Genomic DNA, 16,443 nt, shown 5'->3' on the forward strand with positions numbered 1-16,443 from the left:
AACTGTTGGCAGTGTGTAGACTCAGAAGTGCTAAAAGTCATTGTCGTATTGCACGCCCTTGTCGCTCTTTCTCCAGCCGGTTAGGGAGGGCTTTGAGGTGTACACACACTGTTTGTGGTCAAATTATTCCTACCATGCATTAAGACACAATCTGACGGCACCTTCCATGATAACTCCTTTATTCTACTGGCCACCTCTCAGAAGAGTTACCAGATCATGAAGTTATCGCCCTAACCCCTCCTAGAATCCCATACTCCATAAATCCCAATCTGGTGAAATTTGTATCGAAACAAAATCAAAAAATGAAATCATCAATACATATATCACAATCCATTTGGAGTAACTGTCACCCCTTGTTAACATATATTCTCCTTTCTATATGCAGACTGAACAGAGTACATTTGTATATTTACCCAAAGACCATGACCCCAGGGAACTGGTAATTTTCCCTCTGAACACGTGATTCAGTAACAACACGTTAAAAAATAAACATATTCGAATAACTAATCAGCTTATTTATTTATTTATTTTATTTTATTTTACCGTTATTTTACCAGGTAAGTTGACTGAGAACACGTTCTCATTTGCAGCAACGACCTGGGGAATATTTACAGGGGAGAGGAGGGGGATGAATGAGCCAATTGTAAACTGGGGATTATTAGGTGACCATGATGGTTTGAGTGCCAGATTGGGAATTTAGCCAGGACACCGGGGTTAACACCCCTACTCTTACGACAAGTGCCATGGGATCTTTAATGACCTCAGAGAGTCAGGACACCCGTTTAACGTCCCATCCGAAAGACGGCACCCTATACAGGACAGTGTCCCCAATCACTGCCCTGGGGCATTGGGATATTTTTTAGACCAGAGGAAAGAGTGCCTCCTACTGGCCCTCCAACACCACTTCCAGCAGCATCTGGTCTCCCATCCAGGGACTGACCAGGACCAACCCTGCTTAGCTTCAGAAGCAAGCCAGCAGTACAACTCTTTATAATTTCCTAACAAAATAATAGAATTTCAAAGTAATGGTACGATTTGAATAGAGACTGGTGTTTTTTATTAATTTTATAATTGAATCCCACCTGTTTCGATCATTTCTAATGAGATTGATCAGGTCTCGTAGGAAAGTAATCGACACCATTAAAATATTTCCTTTCCCTTTTCTTTCCCCGACCCTCCTGAAACCATTTAAAAACCTTTCAAAAACATTCCCATCCTTCTGCATACACAATTTGAAACTGAATTGAAAAGACCCCATGCAAAATAAATCCCACAGTGTCAACACCACTAACCCATATTCATAACCAGTAAATGGTATGTATGTGCTGGTGTATGTGTGTGTTAAACCATATGTCCAGAATCAACAGAAATGGCCAGGCCTTCCCATGCTTTATTTAGCATGCACTACCCTTAGTCACAATACACACCCATATGATATTATATGATTGGTCTCTGGGTGGCGCATTCCGTGTGGCGCAGTGGTCTAGGGCTCTGCATCGCAGTGCTAGCTGCGCCACCAGAGTCTCTGGGTTCGCGCCCAGGCTCTGTCGCAGCCGGCCGCAACCGGGAGGTCCGTGGGGCGACGCACAATTGGCATAGCGTCGTCCGGGTTAGGGAGGGTTTGGCCGGTAGGGATATCCTTGTCTCAGTATTTAAAAATGTAATAAAAATGAATGCACTCTACTGTAAGTCGCTCTTATCCAGAGCGTCTGCTAAATGACTAAAATGTAAAAAAAAAATGTAAATGTTATGTCTCTCACTATCATAATCATGTACAAATATTCTGGTATTGTTAATAGACCAATTTCCAATCAACACATTTAATATCTGTTTCATCTTAGATTGTTCCTGTTAACCATTCTAAATGTAATACTTTTTCCTGTTGCAAATGTAGTCAATTTCTCAGCTGAAGAAAATCTGTGATATTTGATCCTAGGCATCAAATAACAAGTTGTTTTAGACATGGTCTCCTATGTCTCCCTTAAGTAACATACATACTGTATTGGACTTCCATTTTTCCTGGAAGCAAGAATTCTATTCAGGACCCATCAGATAATACAGTGTTCCATTAAGTGGAATTGACCCCATTTTAAAATAAACAATCCCAGAGCCCCTTTCCAGTAATCCTATCAGTTTAACCTGTTGCATTAGTTTAGTAAAATACAAAACTGTTGTTTAACAAATGTAGAACCTTCAAAAAGTTAGTGATGTCTTATCAGCTTGGCAGTCAATACTTATTTAATTCTGCTTGTATTACTGGACAGTGCTCCACGTAATGGAAACAGATTATAATTTTATAATACATTAGCTTCCTGCTCAAATTCACTCGAGTTACCTAACTATAAGTCCAGATCGTAGAATATGCATATAATTTACAGATTAGGATAGAAAACACTCCAAAGTTTCCAAAACTGTCAAAATATTGTCTGTGAGTATAGCAAAACTGATTCTGCAGGCGAAAACCTGAGAAAATCTAACCCGGAAGTGATTTTTAAAAAAGAAAAAAAGATCTGTGTTTCCTGGCCCGTCTTTCTTCCATTTGAAGGGGTATCAACCAGATTCCTTCTCCAATTGCTTCCTCAGGCTGTGACCAGGCTTTAGACATAGTTTCAGGCTTTTATTTTGAAAGATGAGCGAGACTAGTCAGGTGTCCTCTGATTAGTTCCTTCGCGCTAGAGGGGTAGCTCTCCATTTTCTTTTTCTCTCTTATTGAATAGGTTACGGTCCGGTTGAAATATTATCGATTATGTTTGTTAAAAACAACCTGAGGATTGATTATAAAAAACATTTGACATGTTTCTACGACCATTACGGGTACTTTTTGGAATTTTCGTTGAACGGAACGAGGCTTGGTTTTCTGAACATAACGCGCAACCCAAATGTCGTTTTTTTGTTATAAAAGTAATATTTATTGAACAAAAAGGACATTTATTGTGTAACTGGGGGTCTCGTGAGTGCAAACATCCAAAGATGATCAAAGGTAAGTGATTAATTTTATTGCTTTTCTGACTTTCGTGACCATGCTAATTTGGGGCTAGCTGTTGTAGCATTGATTGATACACTCACAAAAGCTTGGATTGCTTTCGCTGCAAAGCATATTTTCAAAATCTGACACGATAGGTGGATTAACAACAAGCTAAGCTCTGTTTTGGTATATTTCACTTGTGATTGCATGATTTATAAATATTTGTAGTAATATTTTGCGCCCTGCAATTCTAGCGGTTGTTTAAGGAAAATTATCCCGTAAAAGGGATCCGTAGCACAGAGAAGTTAAACCATGTGAAGGGATGATTAAGGGGGAACCAATTATCTCTTGGCTCAAAAATGTCTGTGCACAAGTCACTCCTCTTAGTGAGCTTGTCCAGGAGTGGGGAGAAGAGGGGGTGTATTTGAGATGGGTGTATCTAGAGTTGACAATTGATATATGCCATTGGATGAGGTAATGTTTTGGTATCAAGAACGAGATTAGAACCTTGTTTTAGAGACCAAACTGAACGATAATTTGTAGCTAATGCTATCTGGCTATGGGATACTCCTCTCTCAAGTAAAAGTCTTTCTTTGTGAACTGTTCCTAAGATCTGTGGTTCGTCATGTAAGTTGAGAGGGGTGTATCTTGGCTATAAAAGATACTGGTATTATTTTGTAGGCACTATTCATTTATAGACACTGAATTGATCTGAGAATCAAAAGGCTATGGTGAAGCTCATATAATTAAAGATGAAGTTTAAGTATTCCTCTGACTGGTGTGTGGTTTGTAAACTCTCCTCATTTAGTAATACAGGAAATTACCACGACAGAATCCTATAGTTTTAGCATATTTGCCAGACATAGGGAGATGAGAGGCATAATTTGGATTTATACATGTGTAAGTGGCTCCAGTATCTATCATCATGGGTGTGCCTCTGTTCTCTATTTGAACCTGCAGCATAGGTTCTTGATCAGCTCTCGTGGATATCATTGGAAACGGACCCTCCCTGTAGGATTCTCCAGGCATCCCTAGTATCCCTGATTAGGCCCCACCCATGGGTTCACAGGGCCCTGTGGTTGTCTCTGATTGTTTTGCCAACCATCACAATGTTCATAAACTAACTAAAACATTTTAAAGTTCATTTTAGGTTTAGTAATCTCTTTGCTAATTATTTTATTTTACCCGTCCCTTCTATAATCCACTCCTTTTAACTATTTTCCAAGGTAGGGCTATCCACTTTCCAGGACAATAATTAATTGGTCACGGAACTTAATACCTTGTATTAGAATCTATACTATAATGTCTGCAAATGTATTACTGGATAATACAGATGACTTAATGTCTTATTCCAGTATAGCGTCTCAAATATCACTATTATTTATAACCCACGTTACCAAAACCATTCACACTTGTCTTCCTATTTCCACATAATATTTCATAACAGTTCAACTTTTCTGGGTTCCTTCCTGCACCTTGCTCTGTCTCCCCTGTCCTTTCCAGTTCCTTTTCTTTTACCTAAGAGGGTGTCGTGGATAATCGTTTCAAAATATAACACTTACAAGAACTTGTGAATTCAATATAGGCTTTTAATACAATTATATTAGAAGACGGGATGGTCCGCGGAACACACACTTTCCCAGAGCACTGGCTCTGTATTTATACACACACAGCATATGAGTCCATTCCACATGTTATTGAAGTTACTTCCCTCAGGTCATCTGCCACCATTATCTTTCAGTTCAGACTTCCTGCTTGTTCATGCCCTATAACGCCTGTATCCTCTCTTGATTAGATTACAATGGTGGCAGGACCCTTTCGTGTCCTAAGAATGATATATGTATTATGCCTATAGTCCATCTGTTGGTCATTTGGCTGGCACCCTCCTTTGCGTGTCCCTCTGACCTCGGTATGTCCAGCTGTCCTATGCACTCATGGTCTTGCTTTGGTTTCCTGTCCTCTACAATAGACAATGCACTTTAAGTGTCGCCTCTTCCTCTTTACCCTAAGCCATTATGTCTGTTATATCTTGGTTTCCTGTTCCCTCCAGCCTGTGGCCATTCACTCATGTCTGCTATTCTTTTCTTGTGGTCTAATGTACCTGTCTTTGCTCAATAGTGTCATATCTGTCTCTATATGTAACAATAACTACTACAAGGGCAACGAGAGAGTCTCCTTATCATCTTTCACCTCTATTTCCACAACTCCAAACACCAGGGGGTATCACCCCATACAGAGAAACTATAATTTCTAAAACTTCTGTCCTCCACGATCAAAAATCGCTGGAAATCGGTGGCAATCATTTTAGCCAATGCAATATCAATTTGGTCTTGTTTTGCTACAGACATAGACTTTGGCATAAACTGGTCCATAGAAGACTGCGTTGCTGTTGATCGTGGAATAGGCCTACTTGACTGGGTGGATACATCTCCACGTGTGGAGGTGCTGGCTCCACCACTATCACTAGCAGGCCCGCTAGTTTCTTAAAGCTCCTCTACAGCTAGCTTCACAGTTGGGTGCACAGTTCGCATATGCCGATGTAGGTTGTGCGTATAACCAGATTTCTATGATATTTTGTTTTGGCAAGTTCTACACTATAACATGCTACTGTGCTTCCGACTCATTTTCCAGCTGTTGTCTTCACAGTTGTCCTTCCTCTTTCCTCGGCTGCTAAGTGTGTGACTGTGAGTGAGTTGGCTCAGCCCTCCCTCAGCTCTTTGGTTGACACTGCGTGTCTGTGTTGATAATGGGATATGGAGAAGGGTGAGCCGGTCAAGGATCGATTCAGACTAGGTGGTAAATTGTATGACAAGCGACAGTTTATTCAGAGTAAAGATATCTGGTACAAGCGTGCACGGACTCGTTCATTCAGTTCATAAGGAACCTCCAGACAGAGCCCAGATAACAGAGTGCATAAACATTATATACAGTAAAGAAAGTAGGTTGAGTCTAGTAGTTCTGGTCTTCTGATTGGTCCTGTCGATCTGGGTGTCGTCCTTCTGGGCCTGGTAGCAGAGTTCTGTGTTTTGAAATGTTCAGCTAAAACAGGAGATTTGGTGTGTGCGTAGATGTTCCTGTTTTATCAGTGTTTATGAAAGGTTTGCCTCAGCCCTCTGTCCTTGGGTGTGTGTGTGTCTCAGTATCTCGTGAAATGCAGACCCAAGCACCCTTTTGATCAAGGCCTTTCCTGTCTTATCAGTGTTTGTGTGGGGTTTGTGTCAGCCATCTGTCTCTGGGTGTGTGTGTGTCTTGAAATGTGTGCTTATGAGTTTGTGAAAAACCCTGCTTTGAAAGAAGTTAGTTATAACAACGTAATAGCAATATGCTTGTGTTATTTTAAATGGTATTTATTACAAATCCCCCTCTTCACGTCTCCAAAGAGACGTGACATAAACTAGGTAAAAGTAAGAAAAGAAAAAGTAAACAACCAGGGAAACTTTCTCAGAGAGAAAGTTTTAATTCCCCCTCTTCACGTCTCACAAGAGACGTGACATAAAAAAGCTAGAATTCATCATAAAGAAGATCTGGATCTGGTTCGTCTGCCACAAGAAAAGGGAAAATAAGGATGAGCAAGGACCAAAAGGAGACCACTCCAAGTGCTACAACTGGTGTGGCCAATCACACATTAGTAACCAAAAAAGCGAGAACATGTTAAACCCTCAGGTCCATCCCTCTATACAACCTGTACCAGGTGGGCTCATCGCCACCCGGGAACTTCAAACCTTCACAACAGGGAGGACAAACATCACTTTTTATTCATTCGACAACATCAACTACAGCGAACCAAGGGTCTTCCTCTGTCAGGCCCACTCTCCTGCGAAAGCTTGATTTCGTATCAGCCTCTCCAACTGGAGCATCAAACAACGGCATCATACCAGGCCCTTTCCACATCTGTAACAGACTTCTTCAAACAAGGGATGATACAGGCATTACGGCACATGAGCATACGAAAACCAACAACTTAGGGTCAGAAATCCAGTAATCATCATTGCAGTGTACTTACCAAACCAACCACCCAGCCAGGGGAACAGTCCACTCTCCTCCACACCTGCAAGACCCCTCATCTCCACCGATAACCTTGCCAACCCACTCAGAGCTTTTGAAATGCTCCCATCCGGACTAGTATTGTTAGGGACAAACGTCTAACACTGTTCTCCAAACATTTTACATACACCTCCCTGGTCGTCCAGAATCATGTCCAGTGCTAGTCTATTTTGTCTACTGGTTTGAGAGGTAGCATCTAATTGTTCAGCCATCCCCGTAAGTGCTGTGTGGGTGTATTTAACAAATCATTATTAATTATAGTAGATATAATTGATCCAGGCATTTTGTTTAGCATCAACAATAGCTGGGCCAATGATGGGCATCAGATGCCACAGGCCATCATTCCTGTTTAATGTCTGGAATTCGTGGGGGACCCCTATTGGGACCCCCAACAGGTTGGTGTGGATGTTATCTGTACTCTCGGAGCTGTAACCTCAATAATAGGCAATGGTGTTTATCAGACTGGCCAAAGCACATGTGCCCTGACAATCTCCTTTCAAAATGTGGTCAACCGCCTGGCAGGTCCACACATCCACCATACATCAGCAACACCTCTAGTTAATAGTGACATTAGTGATGCAGGCAGTAGTAGGGAACCTCCCATAGTCTATACCTCTACCTATACCAGTGTTACAGCTGTAATATCCCCCTCTTGCCTTAACTCCCCACGGTGCCTTCTGGGGAGGGACTTCTGGGAACACAAGACTCAGAGTTTTACACAGGGTTGAATTTGGCTTAAACTTTCCAATATGCACATCCAACCTTCCCCCTTACTTAGGGCAAATGGGTGAGCAGCCAGAATAGGTCTGGCATGTCCCCATACAACACAGTCCTTTCTATTAAGTGTTTTTTTAGGCCAACCACATATTCTCCCTTCCCTCATAACCAGTTTCAGTGCCCAGTTGGTCACTATCTGAGATGTCTTTTACATTTATTACCTGTACCAGATTGGAGAGCTTAGGTGATGGCGTGGGACTTGGTCTTGAAGTGGTGGAGGAGGGTGGCTGAACCCTGGTCCGTTGAAACTGGTGGTGGTTCTGGCAGTACTGTGATGGTAACATCCCCATCGTATCCTAAACAGACAGCTCAGGACTACAAGCAGTCCTGTAAAGCCCCATCCTCTCCCAGAGAACACATCATCAGCCAGAGATCAAGCAACACTTTCACTTCTATGAACAAACACAGGGATGGAATGACGGGAAAAGGAAATCTTCATCCGAGAGATGGCCCCCAGAATTCTGTTAATTCCAGTTCTCCTCTCGGACACTGTGCTTGTTCGACAGTGTCAATGTGTCTCACCCTCCCGCAGTGCGATATGAATCCGGGTAGCTATTTCAGCTAGCTGTTACCAGGAGTCCTTGGTATGGTCCCCCCAACAGGCCTCAGGGACTGGATTGAGTGAGTTCACCTGCAATTCACCTGTAGTGCATAAAATCTTGGACATACAGGTTTGGTTAACAAACAGTTTGTCATTTGTTCTATCTGATTATTTATTTAACTTCTATGCCTATTTATTAGCTTGAATTTTGTTTTTGTTTTTGTTATCCAATAGGCCTCATCCTATCCTAGACCACAATGTTTATTATCCAATAGGCCCCATCCTATCCTAGACCACAATGTACCCCTCCCCCGTTTGATACCTGGCTCTAAATAATGACTTAGTACATTATAATATAGAAACGTCCCTTTCATTCGCAGCATATCCAATTCTCCCTTGGGCGTACATTCATATCTATTCTTTTCCAATTCTCTGTCAAGTGACTTATCTACTTTAAAATGTATCTGTGCTGCTTATATATGTTAAACCCTTTCTCTCCTATCTTATTTCACAGCCTACCTTGCTCATTTCCTGGTCCACCCTCCCCACTCTACTCTCAAACCTTCAAGGTCTCAACAGTGCGGGGTAGACCCCTCTGTCTGCCCTTTTTTAATAATAGTCAATAACAACTATGTGTTCCTTTGCAATATTAACTAAGTGTCTCACTGTTTTGACTTTATCTGAAATCATGGATTTAAAAATAACAACATGTCTTATAGTGTCAATCTCTAAAGTCCTTACATAACCTTAATAAACCTATCTCTATCTTCTAATGGCCAAAACAAATGCTAACCTTATGGTCAAGAGTTATAAACTCAATTATAATCAATTTACCTCAAAACTAGTATCCCAAATGACACAAATTCATTATTCTCACTACATTCCCCCGTGAGTGATCAAGTCACCGGAAAATGCAATGAAAATAGGTCAAAAAGGTTACACCTACATTCGTGTTCCATACCATATCTAGACATACCAAAAGAACCCTTTATCTTCTCAAAGTCCCTTGCCTAAATAAAACTCAGAAAGTAAAACTCCTATTCCAATATGAGTGTATTCTTTTAAGATATCTTGTCTCTGGGAACACGGAAAACCCCTTAACACAAACGTTTACCACAAAAACAAAACCTAATAATTATGATAATACCCTTAAATCATGCGTTTTAAATTTCCCCGATGTTTCATGTGACACAACTGTGATAAACGTGTACTGTCCCTTTAAAAACTCCCTGCCAGCCATACCAGGTTGCGAGTCGTTCATTGTTCCCCATAATGAAAACAGATCACGTTTAGAATACGTTTACTTATTGTTCGAATTCTCTGGTGTTACCTAAACCAAAACCAATAACTTTCAGCAACTTTTGAAAAGTATCTCAAAGCTATAATGTACACATTTTCCCTCTAAATGACACAACCAATTTTCTCTAGCATAATTTAATACGGCCACACCCGGTGGGGAAAGTACAAATTGTATCCCGTTCCTCCTATAATACCCAATGCTAAATTCAAAGTTGTGGTTAAATATATGGATTTGCCAATCATTATCAAATGTTAAATATACAGGTTTAGTACTTTTATCAAATAGATTAGTATAGTCCAAATAAAGATATGCGTTTACTAGCGCTCAACCTGTGTTCAGAACGCAGCAACTAGCCAATATAATACCAAAAATGACTGTCTTATTCATGCCTCTAGGCAAAACATCTAGTTACTCCAACTGAGTTTAGCAGCAAAACTATCGTATAAGTAAAATCAACTTCTCAACTTTCTCCATTCCAAAGTGTAAACTTACCATATACTTCGCTAAATTTATATCGCATGTCAGCCAATCCATAACAATAATATCATTAGTCTGTAAATTTAACCTAAAGAAGTTATTAAATGTATTCTCTCTACTCCGAATTGGTTTGAAGTTTTTCTCTGTCATCAGCATACAAACATGTCTCTATCTTTCCCTCGTCTTAAACATGTGTGTCTTGTTCCTCTCTGTCTCACTTGCTCTTGCTTTCTCCACTGCGTCCTCTAGCCCTTTCTGCATAGATTGGAGTTTCCCCCCTCTAAAGTAACCTGCTTGTGTCCATTTCAGCTTCACTCCCTCCCAAACCTTCTTTACCGTCTTGTATTGTTCCTTTCCCCCTGCTCTATCTTGTATCTTCTGATCTAGAAAATCGTTAAATTTAAGCTTTGGAGTATTGGGGGTCGTCATTTTGTCATATATCGTATATTTTATGCTTATTTATATTTTATTTTATTAGCTTAATAAAAAGAAATACCTTAATTAGACTATCTGAATATACTTAGCCCGTCACCGGTTAATACCAGCGATGTATTCCTGGAGACATGTACTCTGTCTTATCTCAGAGCTCCTCCCTCGTACACTCAGAATTTTTAAATGTCATGTATATTATTAATTTATCCGGCGTTGTGGAATGCGCAACCAACAATTTACACTATACCCTCCCCAATATCAATTCAGCACATTTCCCAAATAGTCATTTAATGTTTTAATATTCACCACGTTTCAATCAAAATAAATTCAACTCACACATGCAACATTAATATTTAACAAATAAATTCAACTCACACATGTAACATTAACATTTAACACTTAAACCTTCAGTTCTTGTAACGGTGTTCCTCCTCCTCTTCAACCGAAGAGGAGGAGTAGTGATTCGACCAAGGCGCAGCGGGTTGTGAATACATAATGATTTAATTACAAGACGAACTAAACACACGAAGAACACTTGATGTATTACAAAACAACAAAACGAATGTAGACAAACCTGAACATACGAACTTACATAAAACACGCAGAACGCACAACAGGAAAAATGACTACATAAAACGGAGAACGCACGAAACAGTCCCGTATGGTGTAACATAGACACAGACACAGGAGACAACCACCCACAACGAACACTGTGAAACAACCTACCTAAATATGACTCTCAATTAGAGGAAAACGCCAAACACCTGCCTCTAATTAAGAGCCATACCAGGCAACCCTTAAACCAACATAGAAACAGAAAACATAGAATGCCCACCCAAACTCACGTCCTGACCAACTAACACAAACAACAAACTAACAGAAATAGGTCAGGAACGTGACATAACCCCCCCCTTAAGGTGCGAATTCCGGGCGCACCAGCACAAAGTCTAGGGGAGGGTCTGGGTGGGCATCTGACCACGGTGGTGGCTCAGGCTCAGGGCGAGGTCCCCACCCCACCATAGTCAATCCCAGCTTACATCTCCCCCTACAAATGACCACCCTCATATTACACCCCCTTAATCTTTTGGGTAACATCGAGACAAGGGGCAGCACCGGGATAGAGGGATAGCTCAGGACAGAGGGATAGCTCAGGACAGAGGGATAGCTCAGGATAGAGAGGTAGCTCAGGATAGAGAGGCAACTCCGGACTGAAAGGCAGCTCCGGACAGAGAGACAGCTCTGGACTGAGGGGCATTTCTGGATAAATAGCCGCTCTGGGCTGAGGGACAGCTCATGACTGGCTGACGGCTCTGGACGCTCATGGCTGGCTGACGGCTCTGGACGCTCATGGCTGGCTGACGGCTCTGGACGCTCATGGCTGGCTGACGGCTCTGGACGCTCATGGCTGGCTGACGGCTCTGGACGCTCATGGCTCACTGACGGCTCTGGACGCTCATGGCTCACTGACGGCTCTGGACGCTCATGGCTCACTGACGGCTCTGGCAGATCCTGTCTGGTTGGCGGCTCTGGCAGATCCTGTCTGGTTGGCGGCTCTGGCAGATCCTGTCTGGTTGGCGGCTCTGGCAGATCCTGTCTGGTTGGCGGCTCTGGCAGATCCTGTCTGGTTGGCGGCCCTCGCAGATCCTGTCTGGTTGGCGGCCCTGGCAGATCCTGTCTGGTTGGCGACTCTGGCAGATCCTGTCTGGTTGGCGACTCTGGCAGATCCTGACTGACGAATGGCTCTAGCGGCTCCTGACTGACTAACGGCTCGGGACAGACGGGCGGCTCTAATGGCTCGGGACAGACGGATGGCTCAGACGGCGCTGGGGAGACGGATGGCTCAGACGGCGCTGGGGAGACGGATGGCTCAGACGGCGCTGGGGAGACGGATGGCTCAGACGGCGCTGGGGAGACGGATGGCTCAGACGGCGCTGGGGAGACGGATGGCTCAGACGGCGCTGGGGAGACGGATGGCTCAGACGGCGCTGAGGAGACGGATGGCTCAGGTGGCGCTGAGGAGACGGATGGCTCAGACTGATCCTGTCTAGCGGAAGGCTTTGGCTGCTCTTGTCTGGTGGAAGGCTCTAGCGGCTCCTGTCTGGCGGAAGACTCTAGCGGCTCCTGTCTGGCGGAAGGCTCTGTAGGCTCATGGCAGACGGGCGGCTTTGCAGGCTCATGGCAGACGGGCGGCTTTGAAGGCTCAATACAGACGAGCAGTTCATGCAGCGCTTGGCAGACGGACAGTTCAGGCGCCGTTGGGCAGACGGCAGACTCTGGCCGGCTGAGACGCACTGTAGGCCTGGTGCGTGGTGCCGGAACTGGAGGCACCGGACTGGAGACACGCACTCCAAGCCTAGTGCGGGGAGCAGGGACAGGGCACACTGGACTCTCAAAGCGTACTATTTGTCTGGTGCGTGGTACCGGCACTGTTGGCACCGGGCTGAGTGCACGCACATCAGGACGAGTACGGGGAGAAGGAACAGTGTGTACAGGGCTCTGGAGACGCACAGGTGGCTCAGTGCGTGGTGCCGGAACTGGAGGCACTGGGCTGGAGACACGCACCATAGAGAGAGTGCGTGGAGGAGGAACAGGGCTCTGAAAACGCACTGGAAGCCTGGTGCGTGGTGTAGGCACTGGTGGTACTGGGCTGGGGCGGGGAGGTAGTGCCGGAAATACCGGACCGTGCAAGCGTACTGGCTCCCTTGAACACTGAGCCTGCCCAACCTTACCTGGTTGAATGCTCCCCGTCGCCCGCCCAGTGCGGAGAGGTGGAATAACCCGCACCGGGCAATGTAGGCGAACCGGGGACACCATGCGTAAAGCTGGTGCCATGTAAGCCGGCCCAAAGAGACGTACTGGTGGCCAGATATGTAGAGCCGGCTTCATGGCACTTGGCTCAATGCTCAATCTAGCCCTACCAGTGCGGGGAGGTGGAATAACCCGCACTGGGCTATGCACACGTACAGGAGACACCGTGCGCTCTACTGCGTAACACGGTGTCTGCCCGTACTCCCGTTCTCCACGGTTAGCCTGGTAAGTGGGCGCAGGTCTCCTACCTGCCCTTGGCCCACTATCTCTTAGCCACCCCCCAAGAAATTTTTGGGTAGTACTCACGGGCTTCCGTGCTAGACGCTTCCCCTCATATCTGCAGTTTTGGGCTTGATTCACCAGTTTCCAGCCACGTCTCTTTGCTGCCTCCTCATACCATCGCTCCTGGGCTCGCGCTGCTTCCATCTCCTCACGAGCGCGGCGATATTCCCCAATGTGCGCCCAAGGACCTTTTCCATCCAGCTCGTCCTCCCAAGTCCAGTAGTCCTGTGTATTATCCTGCTCGAACTTCCGCTGCTTGGTTCTGGATGTTTGGTGGGTGGTTCTGTCACGGTGTTCCTCCTCCTCTTCAACCAAAGAGGAGGAGTAGTGATTCGACCAAGGCGCAGCGGGTTGTGAATACATAATGATTTAATTACAAGACGAACTAAACACACGAAGAACACTTGATATATTACAAAACAACAAAACGAATGTAGACAAACCTGAACATACGAACTTACATAAAACACGCAGAACGCACAACAGGAAAAATGACTACATAAAACGGAGAACGCACGAAACAGTCCCGTATGGTGTAACATAGACACAGACACAGGAGACAACCACCCACAACGAACACTGTGAAACAACCTACCTAAATATGACTCTCAATTAGAGGAAAACGCCAAACACCTGCCTCTAATTAAGAGCCATACCAGGCAACCCTTAAACCAACATAGAAACAGAAAACATAGAATGCCCACCCAAACTCATGTCCTGACCAACTAACACATACAACAAACTAACAGAAATAGGTCAGGAACGTGACAGTTCTTTAAATATTTCACAAAATTACTCACCGTGCATATCCTATCATCACATTGGCTAGTGCCAAACTATCAAACAAGCCTTCATCACACACCCATACTTTAAGTCTATTCCTTACCGGTCTCCGCCGGACTATTGAATAAGTATAGCACAAATAAGCTTATTCCTTACCGGTCTCAGCCGGACTATTGAATAAGTATAGCACAAATAAGCTTATTCCTTACCGGTCTCAGCCGGACTATTGAATAAGTATAGCACAAATAAGTTTATTCGTTACCGTTCTCAGCCGGACTATTGAATAAATACAGCACAAATAAGCCTATTCCTTACCGGTCTCAGCCGGACTATTGAATAAGTACAGCACAAATAAGCTTATTCCTTACCGGTCTCAGCCGGACTATTGAATAAGTACAGCACAAAATAAGCTTATTCCTTACCGGTTTCAGCCGGACTATTGAATAAGTACAGCACAAATAAGCTTATTCCTTACCGGTCTCAGCCGGACTATTGAATAAGTACAGCCCAAATAAGCTTATTCCTTACCGGTCTCAGCCGGACTAATGAATAAGTACAGCACAAAATAAGCTTATTCCTTACCGGTCTCAGCCGGACTATTGAATAAGTACAGCACAAATAAGCTTATTCCTTACCGGTCTCAGCCGGACTATTGAATAAGTACAGCACAAAATAAGCTTATTCCTTACCGGTCTCAGCCGGACTATTGAATAAGTACAGCACAAATAAGCTTATTCCTTACCGGTCTCAGCCGGACTATTGAATAAGTCTTATCACAAATTATTCCCACATATGTTTACTTCACTGCCGTTCAGTTTTGTCATCTGTATATAAATTTAATCAAGAATTCATACTCACACTCGGTGATACTGATCAAAATTTGGATAAACTAATACGACAATATGCAAAGTTTGATTTAACAGGTTTTGCTTACCTTGTTTATGGTCGACCTTGAGATCAGTTTCCCGAGCTGAGCAGAATTGTTGTCCTCCCCCCAAAAGATTTCACCTGTCCTCCGTGAACCGTCCTTCCACCAACTCGCCCCCTCGCATCAACATCAACCACTCTGGACCGGGTATCTAGACAACCATCCTCTGCTTACCAAGTTTCTGTTGATAATGGGATATGGAGAAGGGTGAGCCGGTCAAGGATCGATTCAGACTAGGTGGTAAATTGTATGACAAGCGACAGTTTATTCAGAGTAAAGATATCTGGTACAAGCGTGCACGGACTCGTTCATTCAGTTCACAAGGAACCTCCAGACAGAGCCCAGATAACAGAGTGCATAAACATTATATACAGTAAAGAAAGTAGGTTGAGTCTAGTAGTTCTGGTCTTCTGATTGGTCCTGTCGATCTGGGTGTCGTCCTTCTGGGCCTGGTAGCAGAGTTCTGTGTTTTGAAATGTTCAGCTAAAACAGGAGATTTGGTGTGTGCGTAGATGTTCCTGTTTTATCAGTGTTTATGAAAGGTTTGCCTCAGCCCTCTGTCCTTGGGTGTGTGTGTGTCTCAGTATCTCGTGAAATGCAGACCCAAGCACCCTTTTGATCAAGGCCTTTCCTGTCTTATCAGTGTTTGTGTGGGGTTTGTGTCAGCCATCTGTCTCTGGGTGTGTGTGTGTCTTGAAATGTGTGCTTATGAGTTTGTGAGAAACCCTGCTTTGAAAGAAGTTAGTTATAACAACGTAATAGCAATATGCTTGTGTTATTTTAAATGGTATTTATTACATCTGATTGACAGGAACAACAGGTGAGGCTGTTAGACTGATCAGACAGTCAGAACGAATGTGTGCTTGAGCATTTAGGCCTATATTATTTCCTTTTTCGTTCTTTTAATTAGTTCATTCTACTCATTTAAATCTTTTGATTGTTAATATCTTAATGTTTTTATATTTTTATAAAAAGATTCGGCTCTTCTGATATGCGAGCCAGCTCTTATAGCCGACTCATCACTATTAACTAGATACATTTAACCAAATACTGTATATTACAGTACATCTTTACTCTAGCTTCGCATTCTCCACTCTGTCTGCAGT

At 43.6% G+C, this 16,443-nt stretch overlaps 1 protein-coding gene across 1 annotated transcript; it reads right to left on the minus strand.

The window, feature by feature from the left end:
• Positions 1 to 5,762: 5,762 nt before the first annotated feature.
• Positions 5,763 to 16,439, minus strand: LOC129819536 (uncharacterized). Its single transcript, XM_055875877.1, has 2 exons — positions 10,120 to 16,439; positions 5,763 to 8,444 (listed from the first exon to the last, which is right to left on the minus strand). The coding sequence occupies exon 1, from the start codon at positions 13,987 to 13,989 to the stop codon at positions 11,449 to 11,451; it is 2,541 nt and encodes an 846-aa protein (XP_055731852.1). The 5' UTR covers positions 13,990 to 16,439; the 3' UTR covers positions 5,763 to 8,444; positions 10,120 to 11,448.
• Positions 16,440 to 16,443: the final 4 nt, after the last annotated feature.

Source organism: Salvelinus fontinalis, chromosome 22, assembly GCF_029448725.1.
Source record: "Salvelinus fontinalis isolate EN_2023a chromosome 22, ASM2944872v1, whole genome shotgun sequence".
NCBI classification, from domain to species: Eukaryota; Metazoa; Chordata; class Actinopteri; order Salmoniformes; family Salmonidae; genus Salvelinus; species Salvelinus fontinalis.